The 20,663-nt window shown below is 28.9% G+C and overlaps 1 protein-coding gene across 4 annotated transcripts; it reads right to left on the bottom strand.

Moving 5' to 3' along the window:
* Nucleotides 1-4,012: 4,012 nt before the first annotated feature.
* On the bottom strand, nt 4,013-9,181 carry LOC137829519 (uncharacterized). Of its 4 annotated transcripts, none has more exons than XM_068636330.2 (5): nt 8,836-9,181; nt 7,887-7,981; nt 5,798-7,711; nt 5,215-5,395; nt 4,013-4,743 (listed from the first exon to the last, which is right to left on the bottom strand). In XM_068636330.2, exons 1-5 carry the CDS (start codon nt 8,879-8,881, stop codon nt 4,136-4,138), a joined length of 2,844 nt encoding a protein of 947 aa, XP_068492431.2. In that variant the 5' UTR covers nt 8,882-9,181; the 3' UTR covers nt 4,013-4,135. The 4 variants fall into 4 exon arrangements, with proteins under 4 accessions (XP_068492431.2, XP_068492436.2, XP_068492433.2 ...); XM_068636335.2 differs by having other exon boundaries at nt 8,808-9,174; XM_068636332.2 differs by lacking the exon at nt 8,836-9,181 and adding an exon at nt 8,434-8,512.
* Nucleotides 9,182-20,663: the final 11,482 nt, after the last annotated feature.

Below are 20,663 nucleotides of genomic sequence, written 5' to 3'. Positions count from 1 at the left end.
TCACATTTTTTCCTAAGAATACAATAAATAAATCATAAAAATTAAATTAATATAAAAATAACCTTAATTGTGTATATTTTTAATATATTAATTAATGTTTTAGTATGAGGGGATGAAGAGGGTGTGAATACATTAAAACTCTTATAATTTAACTAAATTCACATCTACCAACCACATTGCGTCACCATAATCGATTTTTAAAACCAAATTGATTTTTTTTTATCGGCACCAACCAAATTGAATAAACATGTTGGATTCTTAATAAACATGAAAACATAAATTCACTCATTACTTTAAAAGAAGTAAAATCTTTGGAGTCATATTTGTATATAAAATCAATTGTGTGTTTAATATGTTTTTATATATTTAATTAGTTTTCAAATGTTGTTTGAATAAAAGGGTTTATAAATAAGAAGACTATCCAGAAATGGGCAAGTACGGTAAAACTTGAAAAGTAAAAAATGGAAATTTGGAAAGTAAACAAAGTAAAGAGTAAAGTCATAACAAATAAATAAATAAAAGTAAGATAAAATAAATTATCAGAAAATGAAATGGCTGCGAGAGAGATAAATAACAAAGAAATATAGACAATAAAAAAGAGTAAACACCAAAATATTACCTAAAAGAAAAAGAAAAGATTACAAAGAAAACCATAAATTTTAAAATATTATTTCCAAAATTCTAGTTGTTATTTTTCAACTCTAAGCATTTCCTCAGTCAGAAGGAAAATTTTATCACCCTTAATTTCAACTAATAAAAATCTTATATATAGAAAATCTACACGAGTGTTGTTGACAATTTAATTTTTATACCAACCTACATTAAACATAGGAAAATATTTGTTTAACACTCTATATTTCATTTGCATCAATTTAACAACTATTTTTTATAATAAAATATTATAATAAAATGATAATTTATAGAGTTGGAATTTGAATGTGAGAAAAAAAAATAGTGTGAAACTATCCTGACACATGATATAATACATAATTGCATACTCGCTTATCACTTTTCCATAAAAACTTATAATTTGTAACTTTAGGTATAGACATTTTTATGCAATCACTATCAATCAACACTTACATAATTCTTCTTTCGACATAGACTAATCACAAAAACATATACTCTTTTTTCCACCAACTTTCCATAAAAAGATAAGCATTCATTTTGATATTTTCATCTAAAAATATTTTTTATATAATTTTTTTTTACTCAATTTATTATTTTAGTATCTTTTATATTTTTTTCCTTATATTAAAATCTTCATATCGACTAAAAAAATATTTTATAATATATAAGTAATTGTAAACTTTATCTTATGAGTCATTTTTTAAAGTTCGATTATACTTAAAATACACTTCTTAATGGTACAAAAGTTATTTAGAGTCTATTTTTAACGAAAGTTTATTAGGTTTATTGGATCACTCACTATTGAATCACCTATAAATATATAGTTGATGGAAAAAAAACGCATGCGGAAGCAACACACAATCACGAATCAATTGCAGAAAATAAACAATACAGAATTTAATATAGTTCGGTCGCCAATCTGCAACCTACATCCATGACGGGCAATTAATTAAGTTTTCATTATGTTTGTTACAATTTTATTACAAACACAACGATCTCTTAAATATAGATTATAGAGGGGACACAATAATTAAGCTCACTCACTAAAACATGGTGTCTGGTCAGCTCAGTACAATTAGTCTTGGCTTCACACTCAACAATAGTCTCATACACAAATTGAAAAATATTAACATGAAAAATGTGTTAAAAATTACACATTAATTTTAAATAAAAACATTTTGAAATATACAAATAAAATAGAAATAAGTATAAATCTCAATTTTATTAGGGTGAGTTATTAATATCTTATATTATTATGTATAATAAGTTTGTAAATGACTTTTCAATGTTTTCATTTTGTAGGATGTGTAAGCAATGTAAGAGAAATTTAGGTAACAAGAATTATGAAAACAAAAAGTTGAACCGGTGTATTGTGAGTGATAAGATCGAGGTGAGGATTTGAGTGGACCACAAATGGGAGGGTTGTCCTAAAAAACCTAAAGGTAAGAAGGTCCATATGCCTTTTATTCACACCCTATTTGCATGTGTTCAGTCGCCATCTGTCACTTTCATTCACTAACCATGCCTACATTTATCTCTACTTCTCATCTTCATCCATATCTGCTTTTACTTTTACATCAATGAACTCATTTTTCCTAAATTATTTAAATATTTTGTCATGCTACTTAGATTCAAATTTTGTAAGTTTGAGAGGGTAACTAAAATTCTTAAGTAGAGTGCTTATAAAAAAGAGAAATTCCTGAGGATTCTAGTAAGAGAGCTGTGTTTGATTCAATGGAGATTTTGATTTGCAAACAAAAGTAAGTAACACCAATTTTGATTTGGTTATCAAATATCGAATTCAATCAATAGAACAATTTTATAGGACTCATCAACTTTACATACTTCTAAACAAAGCGTCTATTCAATTTAGGCTTTGTTTTGTTTGGAGGACGGTGAGAATTAAAAGAGAAGGAAATGAGAAAAATTTATAGTTGATATAATTGATTAAAAAATAAATAAAATTTAATTGTATAATTTATTGATTTATCAAAATATTTTTTTGTCTTTATTTAAAATAAATGTGTCTAAAATTTATTATTTAAAAAAAACTTATTTTAATTAATGCTTAAGACTTATTGTTTTTTATAAAAAAATATTCTAATAAAATGATTTCAACAAAAAGACTATTGACAAAAGAGTTTAATCATTCAAAAAAAATTAATTAAATAATATTAAAAGTTTAGATGTTATTACAAGATAACGAAATTTATGGATAATTACATTTGAGAAAGATGTGCATTTATGAGATAAAAGTTTAAAAATAATTTAAAGTTTCGCCTACCTATTTTTAAAAGAAAATCAAAGTCAACACAACAACGTAGGTAGTAGTAATCTTTATTGTTGAGGCTAAAATGGTAATGTGAGGTTAACAGTTCAAACAAAACTTTTAATTTTCACAGAACACTGAAGTCAACAAGCACTCCATGTATGATGTGAGTTGAAATTTTAAGTATTGTTTAATTGACAAACAATAGTGGTTATTTTAATTTTAAAAATTATAATTAAAAAAAACCATTGTGTCTAAATAAAAATATATGTTTGAATTTTTTTCCTCACATAATGCCTTAACTCTATAACTGATAATGATTCCTTACATAATCAGTTATATCAATTATGCCTTATCAAGGATACATATACACTTCGCTCTACATTAATTCAACATATAAATCTAGAATAAGATCACTCATATACATAATATAAATCAGTAATAAGATGACTCATATACATAACGTGATTCACCTTCTATATATAGAGACAAAGGGATAAATTTCTCACCTTCATCTAATTCCTTTCCCTTTCTTTTCATGCAATTATTCTTTACCAAGTTGTGCAATTCATCTTCAACAAATTAACTCATCCAGACACAACGTTAGTTTTGATTTTAAATCAAATTTCAGCTAAATTCAATCAAATGGATGAATACTGTTGAAAAAATTATCAATAATTTGTATAGTTAAAAGAAATACAATAGTCAAAGAAATGACTTGTAAAATTTAATCAGAACTTGCATGACAATCGCAAAAACCATAATCGTAAAGTAACTTTGAAACGTATATGCAGAAGCTTGAATAGTTAAAGAGAAAGAGAAATAAAAATCACACACATAGAAATTTAAAATAAATAAATGAATTGCACAAAAGAGAGATGCCTTATGAGAAAAAGTTATTGGTACAAATTAATATCATTCTACTACCTTAAATTTTTTATGAAATTATACTTGACATTCCTTTCTTTTCTAGACATTATTTTGACATTTCTTAATCTATATATGGTTAAAATAAACGATATACAACATTACATTACTATATAAATTAAAAGAGTTATAAAAGGTAAAAGAAAGAAAAAGAAACTAAGTGAAATTTTATCTAAACTAATAAAATGGCCGAAAGATTATGATCCATTTATTCATCCTTTGATGAAATTAGCATTGTCCTATTAGATTTACATTACTAGGAAAGAAACTATGGAAAGAAGAAATACTATGATCTCGGGTACCAAATTTCTAGATACCGATTATCTCTGCCACTAAATCATCTAACAACGATCTCTCAACTTCCCTGGCTATTGTATCAATGTAAACTTTCAGGTCCATCCACTCAGATTCCCCAACCACCACATTCCCCTGACCACCATCCCTTACTTTTCCTTCGTCCACTAGCATCCTCAGAAGCCCATCTCGGAACCCCGTTTTGGTCAAATTAGAACCAATGGCATTTCTGATTGCTGATCTAGAGAAAGAGAATTGCTCACTGATCTTCAGAATTCCTATATTTATATTGTCAAAAAGTAATCTCCTTTGAGACCTTGAACAAGCTGTCCCATCACTATACCTTTCTTCAAGTTCATCAAACACCGAAAGACTCACAGGGCATTCTAGGGAATGCCAAACTTCCAAAATTGTATCCAGATGAACTCCATCAATGCCAGATTCGGACAAGACATCAATAATGTAGGAACATTCCCAGCTATCTTCAGTTCTTAGACACAATCCTTTGTCTGCTGCTAACATTCCAGGAGATACTTCCTCACCATCTTCATCACTTACTGTCATGGGTCCCTCCACATAATCTTCAGATTCCAACTTCAGCAACTGGAGTTGCATTCGCAGCCCTATCAACAATTAAAAGAGAAAGGAATTAGTCCAAATCTCAAACCTTGAAATAGCATTTCAACAGTTAAGCAACATACTCGTTTATGATAATGATTTATCGTGTCTTACTATTCAATTCAAATAACAAATATCACAAAAAACATTCGCAAGAGATTGTTAAGCATACTAGAGCCTATTGGTGAGGTATTATTTATGCAGGCTCTATTACCACGGTTAGAACTATTATTGTAACAGAAACTATTGGATCACGATGCAGTCCTATAATTAGTCAATCAAGTCTAGCTTCAATTCATTAAAGAGCAAATTCCATTAGAGGAAACCAAGGATGCTATCACACCGAAACTCAACCGAAAAAAAAATCACACTGCATTTCTTTCCAAAAATACACACGAAGGTAATTGTTAAATAATAAATCCTTCTAAAGACCCAAAATTGACATGCACAATAGTAATAATAAATGGTTCAGTTACCTTGTAGATCAGCATTGAGACTTTCAAAACATTCAGAACAAGAAGACAGATCATCTGTAAAAGCAGGCTCTAGGATGGAGACAGGGCTGGGTTGATCAGCATCTTTACAGCAAGAAGATTCAAGTCCAGGAACAGGTGTTTCATGGTTGACTGTTACACCAGTCGACGCAGCTGATAGATCCTGAAATATTACAACATATCAAGAAAAAACATAATGAAACTTGGAAATTTTATGCAATTCATTAATTACAGGCCCGTATATTGGGTTATGAGAAAATAGAACTGTCCTCTTTTGGAATGTATCTACTACTGCATCTAAACAGTTCTGTAAAATATTACTTAGTAGCAAGAAAATTAATTCAGTTATACATTAACAATTTCTATTTTCTAAAACATTTACATATTTTATTTTATTTGAATAACACAAAGTTCAAAAGATCAAATAAAAATCTCTGGGAAAGAACTAAAAATAGCAAGAACCAAATCATTGATCTAAATGGATACCGCAAGTATATTGTTTAGTAAAATTAACTAATGACCACAGCATTAACAATATACCAATTGAAAATATTAGAAACTTAACCTGCTGTATTGAATTGTCTTTGTCAACCGCGCCACCATCACCTTCTATCAAAACATGAGAAGATAATTCAGGAAGCACCTTATTCAAAGGTTCAGAAGACTCAACTTTTCCATTTGTCACCTCCATGTCCTCATCAGCAACTGCACTTGGAACTTCAAGCTTGGACGAATCTTCAAGAATGATATTCATTTTATTCTGAACTGTATGCGAGTCAGCACAAAACTCATCAACTTCTAGCTTTGACGAATGCAAAGACCAAGACTTCTTGTGACCAGATCTTGAGTTTCTGTTATTACCATGTCTATGATCAAAATTCTTTGCTGCTCTTCTCTCGCGTTTATGGGCTTCCTTTGGCACCATATATCGATCAGCACGAAGTGCTTCAGTGCGCAAGAATCTTCTAGGACTTCCAAAGGCAGTGGAGGAAGAAGGAAGAGATTTTGACCTTGACAAACTGCCAATGCAGCCATCCTTCCAACCATCCCTGCTACTGATACCCAATGGTTCAACCCATTTAGCAGGTTCACTATTGGGAGTAAACTTATCACGGAAACCTTCCCCAGTAGCCATGCCGGCAAAATTTGCAGCCTTCAATTCTTTGTCAGGGATAGCAAGCATTTCTGCCAGCGTGCTGCTCCTACTGATGCCTTGCAGCTCTTGAGACTTGTGTGTCATTTTCCACCTCTCTGATAATCTCTTCTTTGCCTCTTTACTGACAGAAGATTCACCAGAACGGGAAGATCGCCTAGTACGGTTGTTTAAGTCAAACGAATTTCCCAAAATTGCAGTTATTTCCCCAGACACGTCAGGAGATTCATTACCAGAAAAACTACATGAACTATCATCCCCAGCATATCCTGCAATTCTAGAAGTTGAAAGCATCATGCCGCTATTGTTAAGACTATTTCTCATTTGCCTAGTGATTTCCTTTGCAATTTCTCTAGATTCAAAAGAATCTTGCCTCCAAGACCTTGCACTTTCGGGCATATTTGTCACTTGACACAGTTCAGTGTCCTTTTCACGGCCTGACAGAAAATTGTGAGAACATGGTGATGATACAATTCTGGTACCATTCTGAACTTTTCCAAGATTGGGTTTCAGGAGGACAATCTTTGTGGGGACTGCATCTTGTTCATGTCTGCCCTGAAATTGAAGCTTTGATGATCTTGGTGAACTATGCATCACATGTCTTTTGTCAAAATGACAAGGATAACCATCAAGATGATTTTCATGAGATCTATTGTAGTTCAACCCAGTTTTCTCCCTATCTGACCTCCAACTTAAGTCATGTTCATGTTCATACTTCTCAATATCCATAGTTTCTACATCACCATAATGTGATTTGACAGGATCAGCTTGAAGATCATTTAGATGCTTTTTAAACAAAGAATCTGGCCGCTTAAAGTATTTCAGCAGGAGATCCTTGTTGGAATCCAAAACCTCAAGTGTGTCTCGGAAGTCCTTTGAAGACTGTAAATCTTGATGAGTTGCAAGGCGTTTGGCATCCATGAACTTCTGTTCAATGAATGACATCTCAGCATCATTGGCCTTCAAGTCTACACACCCCGGTGATGGATATCTACTGCTCTCTACCTTTGGAATTTCCGAGACCTCAAATACATCCTTAAATTCTTGCTGATCCCTTAAGCCTCTCCTAGATGATCCACCATCATATGGCACTCCTTTGCCACGTGTTTTCTGTAATTGTGGTGTCTTCTGGTTTTCAGACAACCCCTTATGTTGCTTACTAATAGGCTGCTGAAATGGCAGTCCATCAAGACCCATCAATCTGGCAATGACTCCAGGGGATCTTCTTTTTGTGTCAGATTTGGGTGACATCTCTTCGTCTAATAACTTCTTAATCGGAGTTCCAAGCAGTTGTTTTGAAGATCTCCACCCAAATTTGAAAGAGAACTGCAAAATTAAGCGCATTTACTGTCAATGCTTTCTTTTCCTTTTATACAAACAACCACATACAGAGAACTAAATGCAACCCCACCACCGATTTTGGCACGTTTCTTCATTAATTCGTAGATGTTTCTAAGTAGATCATGGCCAAAAACAAAAACAAAACGAAAAGCTCGCTTACCGAATCCTTGTCTGCAACCACACCACCTTCTGAACAAGAATCAGGTGACAGATTCGGTGGTAGTCGCTGTCTATGAACCTGTTTGTTCCCCGGAGCTGAAAGACAACATTAGCATCAAATGAAGGGTTCAGGATCAAATACAAAAAAAGTTAATTAAATATAACCAATATAAAAAAAATAATATAAATTTGTAATTACTAGAATCAAGACAAGGAAGCAACCAGGAAATTGGTTATAAAACATGAACAGCTTATCACAAACTAAAGAAACCACTGAGAGAATAACAGTGAAAGAACATACCCCCATCCCGCTCAAGTTAAACATAAGGCAAATAAAAACATAGCAAAAAACAAATAGACCATTTTTTGAAAACCATCAATGACCAGACCAGACACAGTAATGTGTGATCACAAAACATCACACCGCGGAAAATCATTATGAAAACAAACCAAATCATGCCGACTACACCGCCGAAAAAGTTATAAGGCAGGTAAAAAAATAATCCGAAAGCAGCATTAATTCCGGTCCTTATAATCATTATTTTTACCATGTAGCAGACTCCACTGGTGAGAGAAAAGGACTAGTTGTTATTTCTTAGAGATTCCCCTAGTTTCACACTGTTAAACATTTATCTCTAGTGGACTAATAGGTTAAATTATTGTCTCAGAGGACTGATTCTCAATAGTAAATAATATAAAAAAATATATATATACTCCTTACTGATAAAAGTCTAAAAATTCAAAATAGATTAAAAAATGTCGAGAATAATAAAACAAGAAAAATGTAAAATCCGAAATCCGAAATCCAAATTAATAAAAAAAAAGCAAAAAAGAGAAACATTTTTTCCTGAGAAATCAAATCAGCAACAAGAGGCACAAGCAGGAAATTCAGAAACTCTGAGAATGAAGGAAGCAGTTTAACTGAGATTTTGCCTGAAAGAGAGAATGACCTTGAGGAAGAGGAGGCTGGTGCTTGGAGTTCCGGAATTTCTCCATGAAGAATCATGAACGAAGAAGGAATGCGGACGGAGAAGGTTGGAGAACTGAAAACCCTACGATCCCGAGCAGGGTTGAAAATTGGAAAAGGAAAAGGCACAGGAAAAAAGAGAGAAAAGAGTGACGGAAAGGAACGGAGAAGTGGAGATAGAAATAGAGAAAAAATGTAATGAAGAGAGAGAGCAAGAGATAGTATTAATGGAGATCCGTTACGTTACAGGCGTTGAAGGAGGAAGAGGGAGAAGAGAGAGAGAGAGTGTGCGTGTGGGTGAGGGCGACAGTGAGAGAGGGATGAGAAGTGAGTGGGGTTTGTTTTTGAACTTTCAAATACCGAACGCTGACACAGGATCCTCACCCTCTGCGCGGGCAAGTGGGGGGCGTGGAGAAGCGTGTGAAGGTAAACTCCAACCTCACTCACACGTGTCAAAGACATTGGATACCACCCTCTCTCTCTCCCTCTCCATATACACACTTCAAATGAAACCTATACTACACACCAATTAACTGTTTCTAATAAATCAAAACATTTATTAAACATATATTATATTTAAACTCTACAGTTATACTTATTAATATAATTAATATATAATATTAGTAATACAGGTACACAAAACATTTTATATTTTTTCAAAATTTTCTTTTTTAAGACTTGAAGTAATCCAATTATGTTTCTTCCATCTGTAAAGTTCAAACCTTAAATAATCTACTTTCTCCGGTCCGGTTGTGTTTCTTAATAATATAGTCGGTAACATTTATAAATCCTATAAAGTAAATCATTTATTGAAGATGTTATATTTATTAAACCTAATAGATATTATAAGTAATAAGTAATGTAATTAATGTTTTACAATAAATAACTTTGCAATTAATACATTAATAAACACATTACTTAATTCCAAAGTCAACTTTTTATTTGAAATACGTTACTATATTTTTAAATTTTAGGACCAAATTTGACTTCATACAAGGTACATTCTCCAATTTCAATTCTTTCTGGTGGCAAAATTAGATAAAGGAGTATTTACATTTTTATTACATTATTATATATATAATTTTTATATTTTTATATTTTTATAATTTTTATAATTTTATAATTTATAATTTATATTATTTTTATGAATAACTAATTAAAAAAAATAATAATAATATTAATGTATACTTATATATATTAATTTTGTAAAAATTGTATTAAAAATTATATAATTGTTATTTTTAAATAAATAAAAAATATTTAATTATTTTGAAATAAAAGAAACTTATTGAATTATTTATTTTATTAAATAAATAACTTATTTTTTATTTATTAAAGAGTAAAAGTGTTCAAATAAAAAATAATACTAAAGGAGATTACCAAATGATGATGTATATTTTTATATATTGGTATAGATTTAAAGTGATACTTTCTTAAAATTTAAATTTAAAAAATAATTAATATTACTCTAACTAAGAATTCATTTAATATAATTTAATTTTACTAATTGTGAGTAAAAAACGATCTATTTTAAAGTACCATTCCCTAAAACTTGATATTATTAATGAAAATTAAATAAAAACATATTTTCAAAAATAATGTTAATAAATAATTAACAATTAATTATATGTGTTTGTTTTTAAGTACAGTATATAATTATACATAGATGCATAAAAGAAGTAATGTGTTTAATAAACATCATTTCTATAAACATAATAAACATATTGTATATTCTTATAGGAAGAAGGATGTGGTTATTTTAAGTGTATAATTGTGTTTAATACTTTTTTGAGTGTGTTAGAATAGTATGTGTATACAAGTTGTGAATATCCCTCTTTATCCCCACAATATTTAGTATTGAACAAAGTTTTTGCTAATAAATAAAAATAAACATGAATTCATCAATAAAATTAACTTAATTTGACTTTAAAATTATAACTACAAATTTATTAGTATCCATTTTTTGAATTGTGTATAAATAATTGAAATGTATATAATGTGGTATAGAGATGTTAAAATGATAATATTTGATTGTTTTGATGCTGATAAGATGAATTGGATTCTTTAAGGAATTGATTGTGATTTTTATTATAATTACAATTATAGAAGATTTGTAATTTTGTATAATTATATTGTGTATGGTAGTTTATTTTTTTTATTGTTAAAAATTAAATATAAAAATATTTCATAACATATAAATAAAATACAAATTTTATCAGATAAGTTAATTTTATAAAATTGAATTATTACAGTTTTTTAGTAATTAATATTAAAGTAGTGATATTTTTTTAATATATATCATGCACTACATTTATTATTTATCATACTTAACAAATAAAAATTATATATTAATAGGATTAATGCCATATTAATATTAATATTTATATTTAAGTATTTCACTGTTAAATATAAAATAATTTTTTATAGTTAAATTTTATAATAATTCATAAATTTTTTGAAAATATTGATAAACGTTACAAAAACCAGGAAAAACGTTATTGTTATTATTATTACTATTAATATTTATCAATTGTTATTATATTTACATTTATCTGTTTTAACATATTTTTCAAAAACCAAGATTTAAATAAATGACAATAACACTAAACAAAATTATGTATATTATGTTTCCGAGAGTATGATCACTGTTTATTTCATTAATTTCATTAAAAAAATGTTATCTGTATGAATAAAAAATTTGAAATAGTTTATCTATGGTACCTATTATTTATATTATTTATAGTTTTTGACACTCGTAAACACTCATGGATATTCCTCAAATAAAGTAAATTTATTTTTCTCTAAAGATTTTTTATTCTGTATTTTTTTTTAGATTAGTCATAATCTTAATGGATTAGTTGAGAAAAATAATCATCTCAAACTTATTCTACTATATAGTGAATTTTTGTTATAGGATTTAGGGTTTAGACCCTTATATCTTAAAGCTTATCCAAATGATTAAAATTCTAGAGGTTGCTTGGAAAGCAAACAATTAAGGAAAGAGAAACTAACTTTAACTTTCAATAGTACCATAGGCTAAAAGGCCTGAATGTGGAGGAGATGTGGTTCCAAGTTTCAATTTCTCTTGCAGGGATGTTATTTGATAAAATTGTTTGATTTTATGTTGTGTGGACATGTATAAATATTAGATTTTGATAGTTGAAAGTTAAATATTGTTTTTGATGTTGGAAATGTTCTTGAATGTTATGAAATTTTAAATGTTATGTGATTAAATGATATGTATTATGTATGAATGATGAAAATTGTATGAAATTGATGTCATACATTTGGGGTAATGTATGTGTGAGGTCATGGGCTGAGTTCAACACGGTCTTAATGCCGATCTCTGACGTTAATGAAAAATATTATCCCATTTATTTCTCATAAAAATGGGAGAGCGCTAACTATGGAGATTGATTGTATATGAGGAATTGTAATTAATTTGGAAATATAACTCAAAACAAGACTAGGTACAACAAGAAGATGGGAGAGCACTACTACATATAAGGGAAAGAATATGGGATAACAACAATACACAAGGAGTAATTTTAAACTCATATTTTACACTATACTCACTATATACTCTAAATTTTGTGTTCTTACTGACTTGACGTCGGAGTATCTTCTGCAGGTGGAGCCCCCTCATTTTCTTGGAGCCAATTCATGAAGCTCGCAATGATACCATGATCATCTCGTTGTTTAACCGACCTCAACTAAATGCTTTAGTTAAGAGACATCCTTCTTGGCTATAACAGTATGAGTTATTGTTTGATGGTACATTTAAGTATGAAAACCTATGTTTAAGAAAGATCCTTACCATGAATCCTTGATGTATGAATTAGGTGTTACACTTAATGAGCCTTTTGGAAGACTATAAAATGTTTATAATCCCATATTACGAAGTGGACTTTAAGCTTAACTCAATCCCATAAAATCAACTCATGAGATGAGGTTTGCACTCACTTATATACAATGAATTGTCATCATCTCTAATCGATGTGGGATCTCCAACAAATGAAAAAAAAAATCCTAAAGAAACACATGTTTGCAATTTATGATTAAGCATAGTTATAAGTGTATTTCAAATTAGTTTCTTAGTTTTTATTAGACAAAGTTATGTCAATAGGAAATCTTTTGTACCCAATATTCTTATTTGAAGCATAATACAAATTAAACTTATCAGAATAGCTACTCATTATAAATATTAAGAAATTGATTTAAGTCTAACTCAATTTTACAAAATCGAATTATAAAGTGACATTGCATCCATTATATATATTATGAGACTTTAAGCCTAACTTAACATTATAAAATTTGAACTTATAAGGCGATGTTTGCACCCAGTTATATACTATGAAATCTTCTTATCTCTCGTCAATGTGATCTTCAATACACCTCCTCATGTCGAAAATTTTAACTCATGCATGAGAGCATATATTTATAGACGATTTGAGAGGGATTTGATGGCAGGTGACCTAATAAACTCAACAAACTAATGCTAGGATATACCATATTAATAAGTGAATTTTAAATATAATTCAACTTTACAAAACTAGCTCATAATTGAAGTTTGCACCCACTTATATTCTCCAACCAAACATAAAAACAAAGTTTGCGATTTAACCTGAATGTTTTCCAAGTAGATATGTTGGAGAGGAAAATATTGTCGCTATAGATGCTCTTATGTTGTAATTGAAATTAGAATAAGATAATTTTGATGTGTTTCCATATTACTAAAAAAAATCCATTGTGATGCTAGTGTGAGAATCGGATCATGTGTTGTTCTAAGCATGCAGCATGCTACCCTTTTATTAATAAATAAACAAGTTAAGGAATAAGGTAGCTACAATACAAAACATAAGTTGCCAAAAGAATCTTATAATTTTGAATGCATGGAGCTTCTTAAACACAACAACACATCATTGTCATATGTGGCCAAAATCTCATGTTTTGTTTTCTTTTGCTATCATTTTTATGAGTTCACGCGCTCATTATGTTTTGGTTTCTGGGGACAGACAGATTTGTTTTTATTTGTGTCCACAGTAGTAGAGGTTAACTGTAAAACATTTCATTATTTCAGGCAATAATATCAATGAAGTTTTCATTCTTTTTTCTTAGTTTAAAATTAACAGAGCATAAAAACTCTAACGTTATTAATTATTAAAAAATATCGGTTGACATAATTTTCATTCATTATTCATATAACTACAGTTTTTAACTGTCAAAATAAATAATAAAAATATTTAAAAACCATGCCTCTTGCGAATTTTCTGCCGTTTTCCCTCCCTATTCTCTTTCTCCTTCATTGGCTAGTTCACTGTCACTGTTGCTTCCCCCTTCGCCCCTTTATGTGTTAGTTCTATGTTTATGTTTTCTGCACCTGTTTTTGCATAGAAGAAAGATGATTAGAGACATGAGTTTCATGATTTGTGTTTCTGGCAGCCACTGCTTTTTGGGATTTGTGTTTTGTTATCATACCATGGATTTTTCTGTGTATTATATATTGTGTTCATCATTCATATTTTTTTTTAGGCAGCACTTTTTTTTTTCTAACTTTTTTTGTCTTTTATTTTTCTAATTATTAGTTAAAAGTTTTCATTAATTTATAAATTTTAATACATGTAAATTCCAATTAGAATGATCAATTTAAATATAATTGTATATATACCATTTATTTATTTTTAAAAAATCAAGTGTGTGTGACTGTATCGACCACCAACATGGAATTGTGTGCTGTCAATAAAACATTTTGATTAGTTGTTGTAACCGTGTGTAAGACAGAATTAAAGTGTAGCCAAAAATAAAAAAACCGAAAGTAAACAAATTGAAAACGAAATTTGTTTATTAAAAGTTTATGATTCTATATAAAGTTTTAGAGTCCGAATTTTTTATTGTTTTTTGTATTGTATGGGTTAGTAGGTTATATAGATTTTGATTAAGAATGGTAAAGTCGAGTTTATCTGTTATTTAGTTTTTTTATTTAAATTCAATAAGTCAATTCTTTTAATACCACAATTTGTATTGGTCTTATTTGTCTACTCTGACAACTTATAATATTATAAATGAGACTCATTTGTCCCTATTTATTTATGATGTTTTTTAATGGAGATCTCGTACTTTTAAAATCAAAATTATTAATATTTTATATAAATTTTTATTTATTTAAATTTTTATATATTATTTACTTTATTGAAATATAGTATATATTTATTTTGTTTTTGTTAGACATTAAATATTATTTGATTGAATTTTTAAAGTATTTTTAATATATTTAAAAATATTAAAATTAATATAACTTGGAAAAAATATTAGAGAGACCATACAAATATATAAAAATGTAGAAAATTTTAAATTTAAATTTTTATTTTTTATGAGTTTTAGTTTATATTGTTTAGCTTCGTGGTGTTTGTAAATGTAAACTTATTATTTCTAAGAAATTTAATTATATTTAATTTAAATTATTTTGGTTTAAAAATATTTATTTAAATAAAACAATTCAAATTCATTTAATTTTAAATTTTCTCATTTTATATATATTCATATTTTATAAAACAATTCAAATATATATATATATATATATATTCAATCCCAATATTCTTTGTCAGCATTGAGATACATGTGAATACTATACAAATAAAAATTTATTTATCATTTCTATTCTATAATAAAAAAATAGTGATCAAATCATGTTGAAATCAAATGATGATGTTTACATTACAAGAAAAATTAGAAAATTAGTTTTAGTGGTGTTTATTTTTATATTATCCAGAATTAAAATTTCTATTAAATCATTTATCCAGGGTTGCAGTTTGATCTACTGCACCATTTTTGGGGAATGTGTGTTTTCTGATATTTTTTTAAAGCTAAGGAAAAGTATTTTTCAAAGCACAGGCTCAATGACTGTCTGCAGCAATCCTAGCAAGAAATCACAATTCAACCATACTTTTGTTTATTATATCTAAGGAGAAAAAACAATAAATAAGACATTATTTTCTTCTTACTCCAAAATTGCTTCTTCCATCACCTTACTACCCCAACTTGGGTCACAAGGCATTATTACCTAACTCGACAACAATTAGTGTTTATCACTATTTTATATATCCTAAATAATTTCATTATCTATCAGATGTGGGCTTTAAAGTTATATGTGTTCTTGGCTAAAGATTGCAAGAACATATTGCAAGGAGAAATTAACTTTATCATTTCTCATTTTCACAATGAATTAATTATTAGATGCATTTTAAAATAAAGACCTTAATTTAAAATATTTCAAAATTATGAGAATTAAATATTAACAATTATAACTAAAACTAAAATTTCATATAAAATATGTACATCAAAAGGTAAAACAAAATAAGTCAAGTTTTTCTTAATTATGAGCTCGTAACAAAAAAAAACTATGAATTATATAAACCAACTACCATCAATCATAAAAATTATGCAAATAATGTTGAAATACTTATTATCCAAGATTAGTTGTTGAAAAACTTATTATCCAAGATTATTTTGCTGAGTTTTTTAAAATAAATTTTTGAAACTTGAAAAAACATTTTTGTAATGTAAAGTTACACTTTCAAAATTTTAGAGAATTTAGTTTAAAATATATTAAAACTAGGTAGTTTTTAATTATTTATTTATAAATATATTTAATTATATTTATTTATTGAAGTTTGAAAATTCTTGAGTGTTTTATTGAGGTTCTACAATAAATCTTTAGAATTTAACAAAGGTTAAAAAAACTTTCGTTATTTTGCTGAGGTTTTAGAATAAATCTTTGAAATTTAACGAAAGTTAAAAAAGTCTTCGTTATTTTGTCAAGGTTTTAAAATAAACATTTGGAATTTAACGAATATTAAAAAAAATCTCTGTTATTTTGCTAAGGTTTTAAAATAAACCTTGAAGTTTAAAGAAGGTTAAAAAAAACTCTCTTATTTTGTTGAGGTTTTAAAATAAACCTTTGGAATTTAACAAAAGTTAAAAAACCTCCGTTATTTTGCTGAGGTTTTAAAATAAATCTTTGAAATTTAACGAAGGTTAAAAAAATCTCCGTTATTTTGCTGAGGTTTTAAAATAAACCTTAGGAATTTAAGAAAAGTTAAAAAAAATCTTTGTTATTTTGCTGAAGTTTTAGAATAACCTTTGAAACTTAACGAAAATTGAAAAGATCTCTGTTAATTATATCATTTCCTAGAGTTATATTAACCTCCGCCAAAAAATCTCCGTTAAAACCATTTTTTTTTGTAGTGTTAAATCAAAACTAAGATAAAGAAACAACAAGAAGATAATTTACATAAATTTGAGTTAATTTCTTTTTTTTTTATATAAAACTTAAAATTTTCCAATATTAAGAAAATTACTTTTATAAATTTCTCAAATTTTAATGTTTTAAACTCTTATCTAAACAATTTTATAATAAAACATTTCAAATTATGTATAAAATAATTATCTTCTCCAAATCCATCATCCAAACACATTATACAAATAAATATCGAGGAACGTGTAATAATTCTCTCTTAGCTCTCTCCTTACTAGTATAGGAATATCTTTTTGCATTATTTTGTAACGAAAATAGAGAAATATGATAATAACAAAAAATAGTTTAAGAAGAAGTGAAGAATGAAATTTAGCTTAAAGATAATAGTGAATTAAACGGCGCAATAAATTTAGTTAGCATTTTAATATGTAGGATTTGGTGTGTCCTTTAAAGTTGTGAAGGGTGTTGATAAGTAGAAAAGTGAAAGGCATAGACTAAAACTTTAAATGCTTAGGGACCTAAATCTCAAGACCTCACGCCTTAAATAACTGTGTGAACGGCTCTTTCAAATCTTATCTAAATCATGATAATTGGATCTTAAATTGCCTCCTCAACTAATTAAGAACCATTGTCAACACCAATTCTTCTCAAGCTTTCGTCGACAAACATTTCAACAACCACCAAAATCTTTTCAATTCTTCTCATCATCTTACCACCCAACAAATTTCTCTCCAAATTTTCTTTTCAATAAATCAATTGCCCCATTAATAATTCTCACCCAAGTTTTCTATCATCCAACTCATTTCCCTTTTTTTATCATCCAACAACAATCACTTTACTATTTAATAATTCCACCCAATATCCTACACTCATCAACCTTAAAGTCACAACAACGATTTAAATTTAAAGAACTAACTATATTTTTTATAAGATTATTGCTACGGGAAATATGCCATGTTCTTTACTTGCATGTTTGCCTTAAAAGTGAAAAACGTCTATTCACATGGTAAGGATGTATTTGCAAAAATAAATATAATTCAAACCTAAGTGAAGTACATTAGAGTGACATTAATATATAATAACAAAATAAAGCATAATAATGATGTCCTTCATCTGAGTTGGATACCCAATTATGTGAACAAACTGATTTCTTGTGAAGGGTTTTCAAACTTGATGATTGAAAGTTAAGTGGTGATCCACCTATAAAAAACTATCCGACGTTCAAGTCAGTAAGAGTTTTAGAATAATTAAGTAAAAAATAATGAAAAGCATTGAGTATCAAGAATACTAGATAATATCTATATGCCTTTGAACTTGTAAAATATCTTAGTAATCACTACAAATATTATACTAACTTCCATGGAAAAATAAATATTAATTATTTAATTCTTAATCAAATTTTCTTTTATATCGGAATAATTATGTATATTAAATACATTAATGCACATATTGTCATTATTAAAAGTGATTAAATGATATTAGATTATTTTTGTCAATTATGTATCTGAAAATTTATGGATATTTAAAATGTGTGGTGACGTGTATGTACTATAATTTGAAATTGGTTTTTATCCTTAGTGCAAATTTTAGATCTCCTGATACTTGTATTAAGGAAACTATTGGAATATGGATCGTTACAAATATTTTATTTTTTACGTAAATAAATGAATTTTCAGCATATACTATATTATAATATTATAATATTCATGTCAATGATGAGTCAACATAAAATATTTTAACAACCTAGTCCACACTGGATATATGTTTGTCACGTAAAAGAAACTAACAATGACCCATTCCAATAATTTCGTTACTAGAAGTACTCATGTGGTATAAATGATAGACTATGGACGAAAAGTGAAAGTATATGGACAAAAAATGTATTTAACCATAATAATAATAATAATAATAATAATAATATATTAATCATATTAATAATGAAACGTCTTCGGTCTCCGTTCTGGTGAATGGTAACCCAACGTTTGAGTTTTCTTCGTATAAGGGTTTGAGACAAGGTGATCCTTTGACATCGTTTATCTTTCTCATCGTTGCAGAGGGCTTGGCATGAGTAGTAAAACAGGCAGAGGAGAAGAGCCTATTGGACAATATTGAGATTGGTGATAGGAAAATTAAAGTGAGTATGCTGCAACATGCAGACGACACATTATTTTTCAGTAACATGAATATGCAGAGTATGTTGGCAGTGAAGGCTACTCTGATATGTTTTAGGCTTGCTTTTGTGCTTAAAGTGAATTAGTCTAAGAGTAGAGTGAGAGGGAAGGTATTAGCACTGACCAGCTTTTGAGGTACGCGTTAGTTCTAAATTGTGATATCATGAAAACTTTTTTTACCTACTTGGGCTTGAAACTAGATGGAAATCTTAAGAGATTGGCCTTTTGAGTTATGGTGATTGAAAAGTTTGGGGAAATGGAAAGGGAATTTTTTGTCAATGACAGGGAGAGTTTGTCTTGTTAAATATGTTCTTACTTCAATCCCATTGTTTTATATCTCCTATTTCTACATGCTGGTGTCAGTTATGAAGGAGTTGGAAAAAATAATGAGAAATTTCTTGTGTGGATGGGGTTCGGAGGGGTGGAAAATAGCTTGGGTGTCTTGGTAAAGGATTTGTGTTCTATTCCATTTGCTTGGTACGACAAGTTTGCGTTTTGTTTCTTTTTCATGCTTTGGTTTTTGGTTTTTTTGTTTGAGAGGCAAAATTATCCTTTGATGTGAAGTCGTTTAGCGTTTTGTTGTTTTGCATGGCTCTATTTTATGAGGGTAACAGATATTTTTGCTTTGTTTTGACAGGTTTGTTTTTACTGTAGGGTGCTTAGAAATTTTGTTCGCTATCTTTCATGTATAAAGGTTGGAACACCCATTTGTATTCCTTTTATATTTATTTATTGTTTGTTGATTTAAAAAAATAATAATGGTGGACTTGGGGTGAAAGACCTAAGATCATTTAATATTGCCTTGTTGAGTAAATGAATATGGCGTCTTAAAATATATGCAAGTGATCTATGGAAAGAAATGTTGGAATCTAAATATGGAGGTTGGAGGGGGTTAAAAAGTACGACCATAAATAATAAGGATTCTCTCGGGTGGAAAGATTTGAAAAGGGTGTGGAGTTCAGATGTGTGGGGTGTGACTTTGAAGATAAAGTTGAGTGAGTGATTGGGGATGGGAAGGAAATCTGGTTTTGGGAAGATAAGTGGGTATTTAATGAACCTTTAATGTATAAATACCAAGACTGTTCTCGATTGCAGTGGATCGTGATAGTGTAGTTAAATAGGTTTTAAAACGAACAAAAGATTTCCCGAGGCGTGAGTGATCACTGTCCGTAAGGACTTATCCGCGGTGTATTGCGCAAGTCCCCCAGGATACAACAGGAACTTCCCAGTAATTTCCGAGGATCAGAACTAGCAAGTTTCTCTTTAAAAGAGTAATACTCAAATAGAACCCAGAATTTATTATAATAATAAAATATTGAAGAGAGAGAAAGAAAAAGAAAAGGTGAAGAATGGAGAAGAAGGAGAAGAAGCACGGTAGAGGGTTTC

Source organism: Phaseolus vulgaris, chromosome 7 (genome assembly GCF_051622355.1).
Source record: "Phaseolus vulgaris cultivar YP4 chromosome 7, ASM5162235v1, whole genome shotgun sequence".
NCBI classification, from domain to species: domain Eukaryota; kingdom Viridiplantae; phylum Streptophyta; class Magnoliopsida; order Fabales; family Fabaceae; genus Phaseolus; species Phaseolus vulgaris.
The sequence above is the reverse complement of the archived record's forward strand: the minus strand, read 5'-3'. Positions and strand labels throughout refer to the sequence as shown.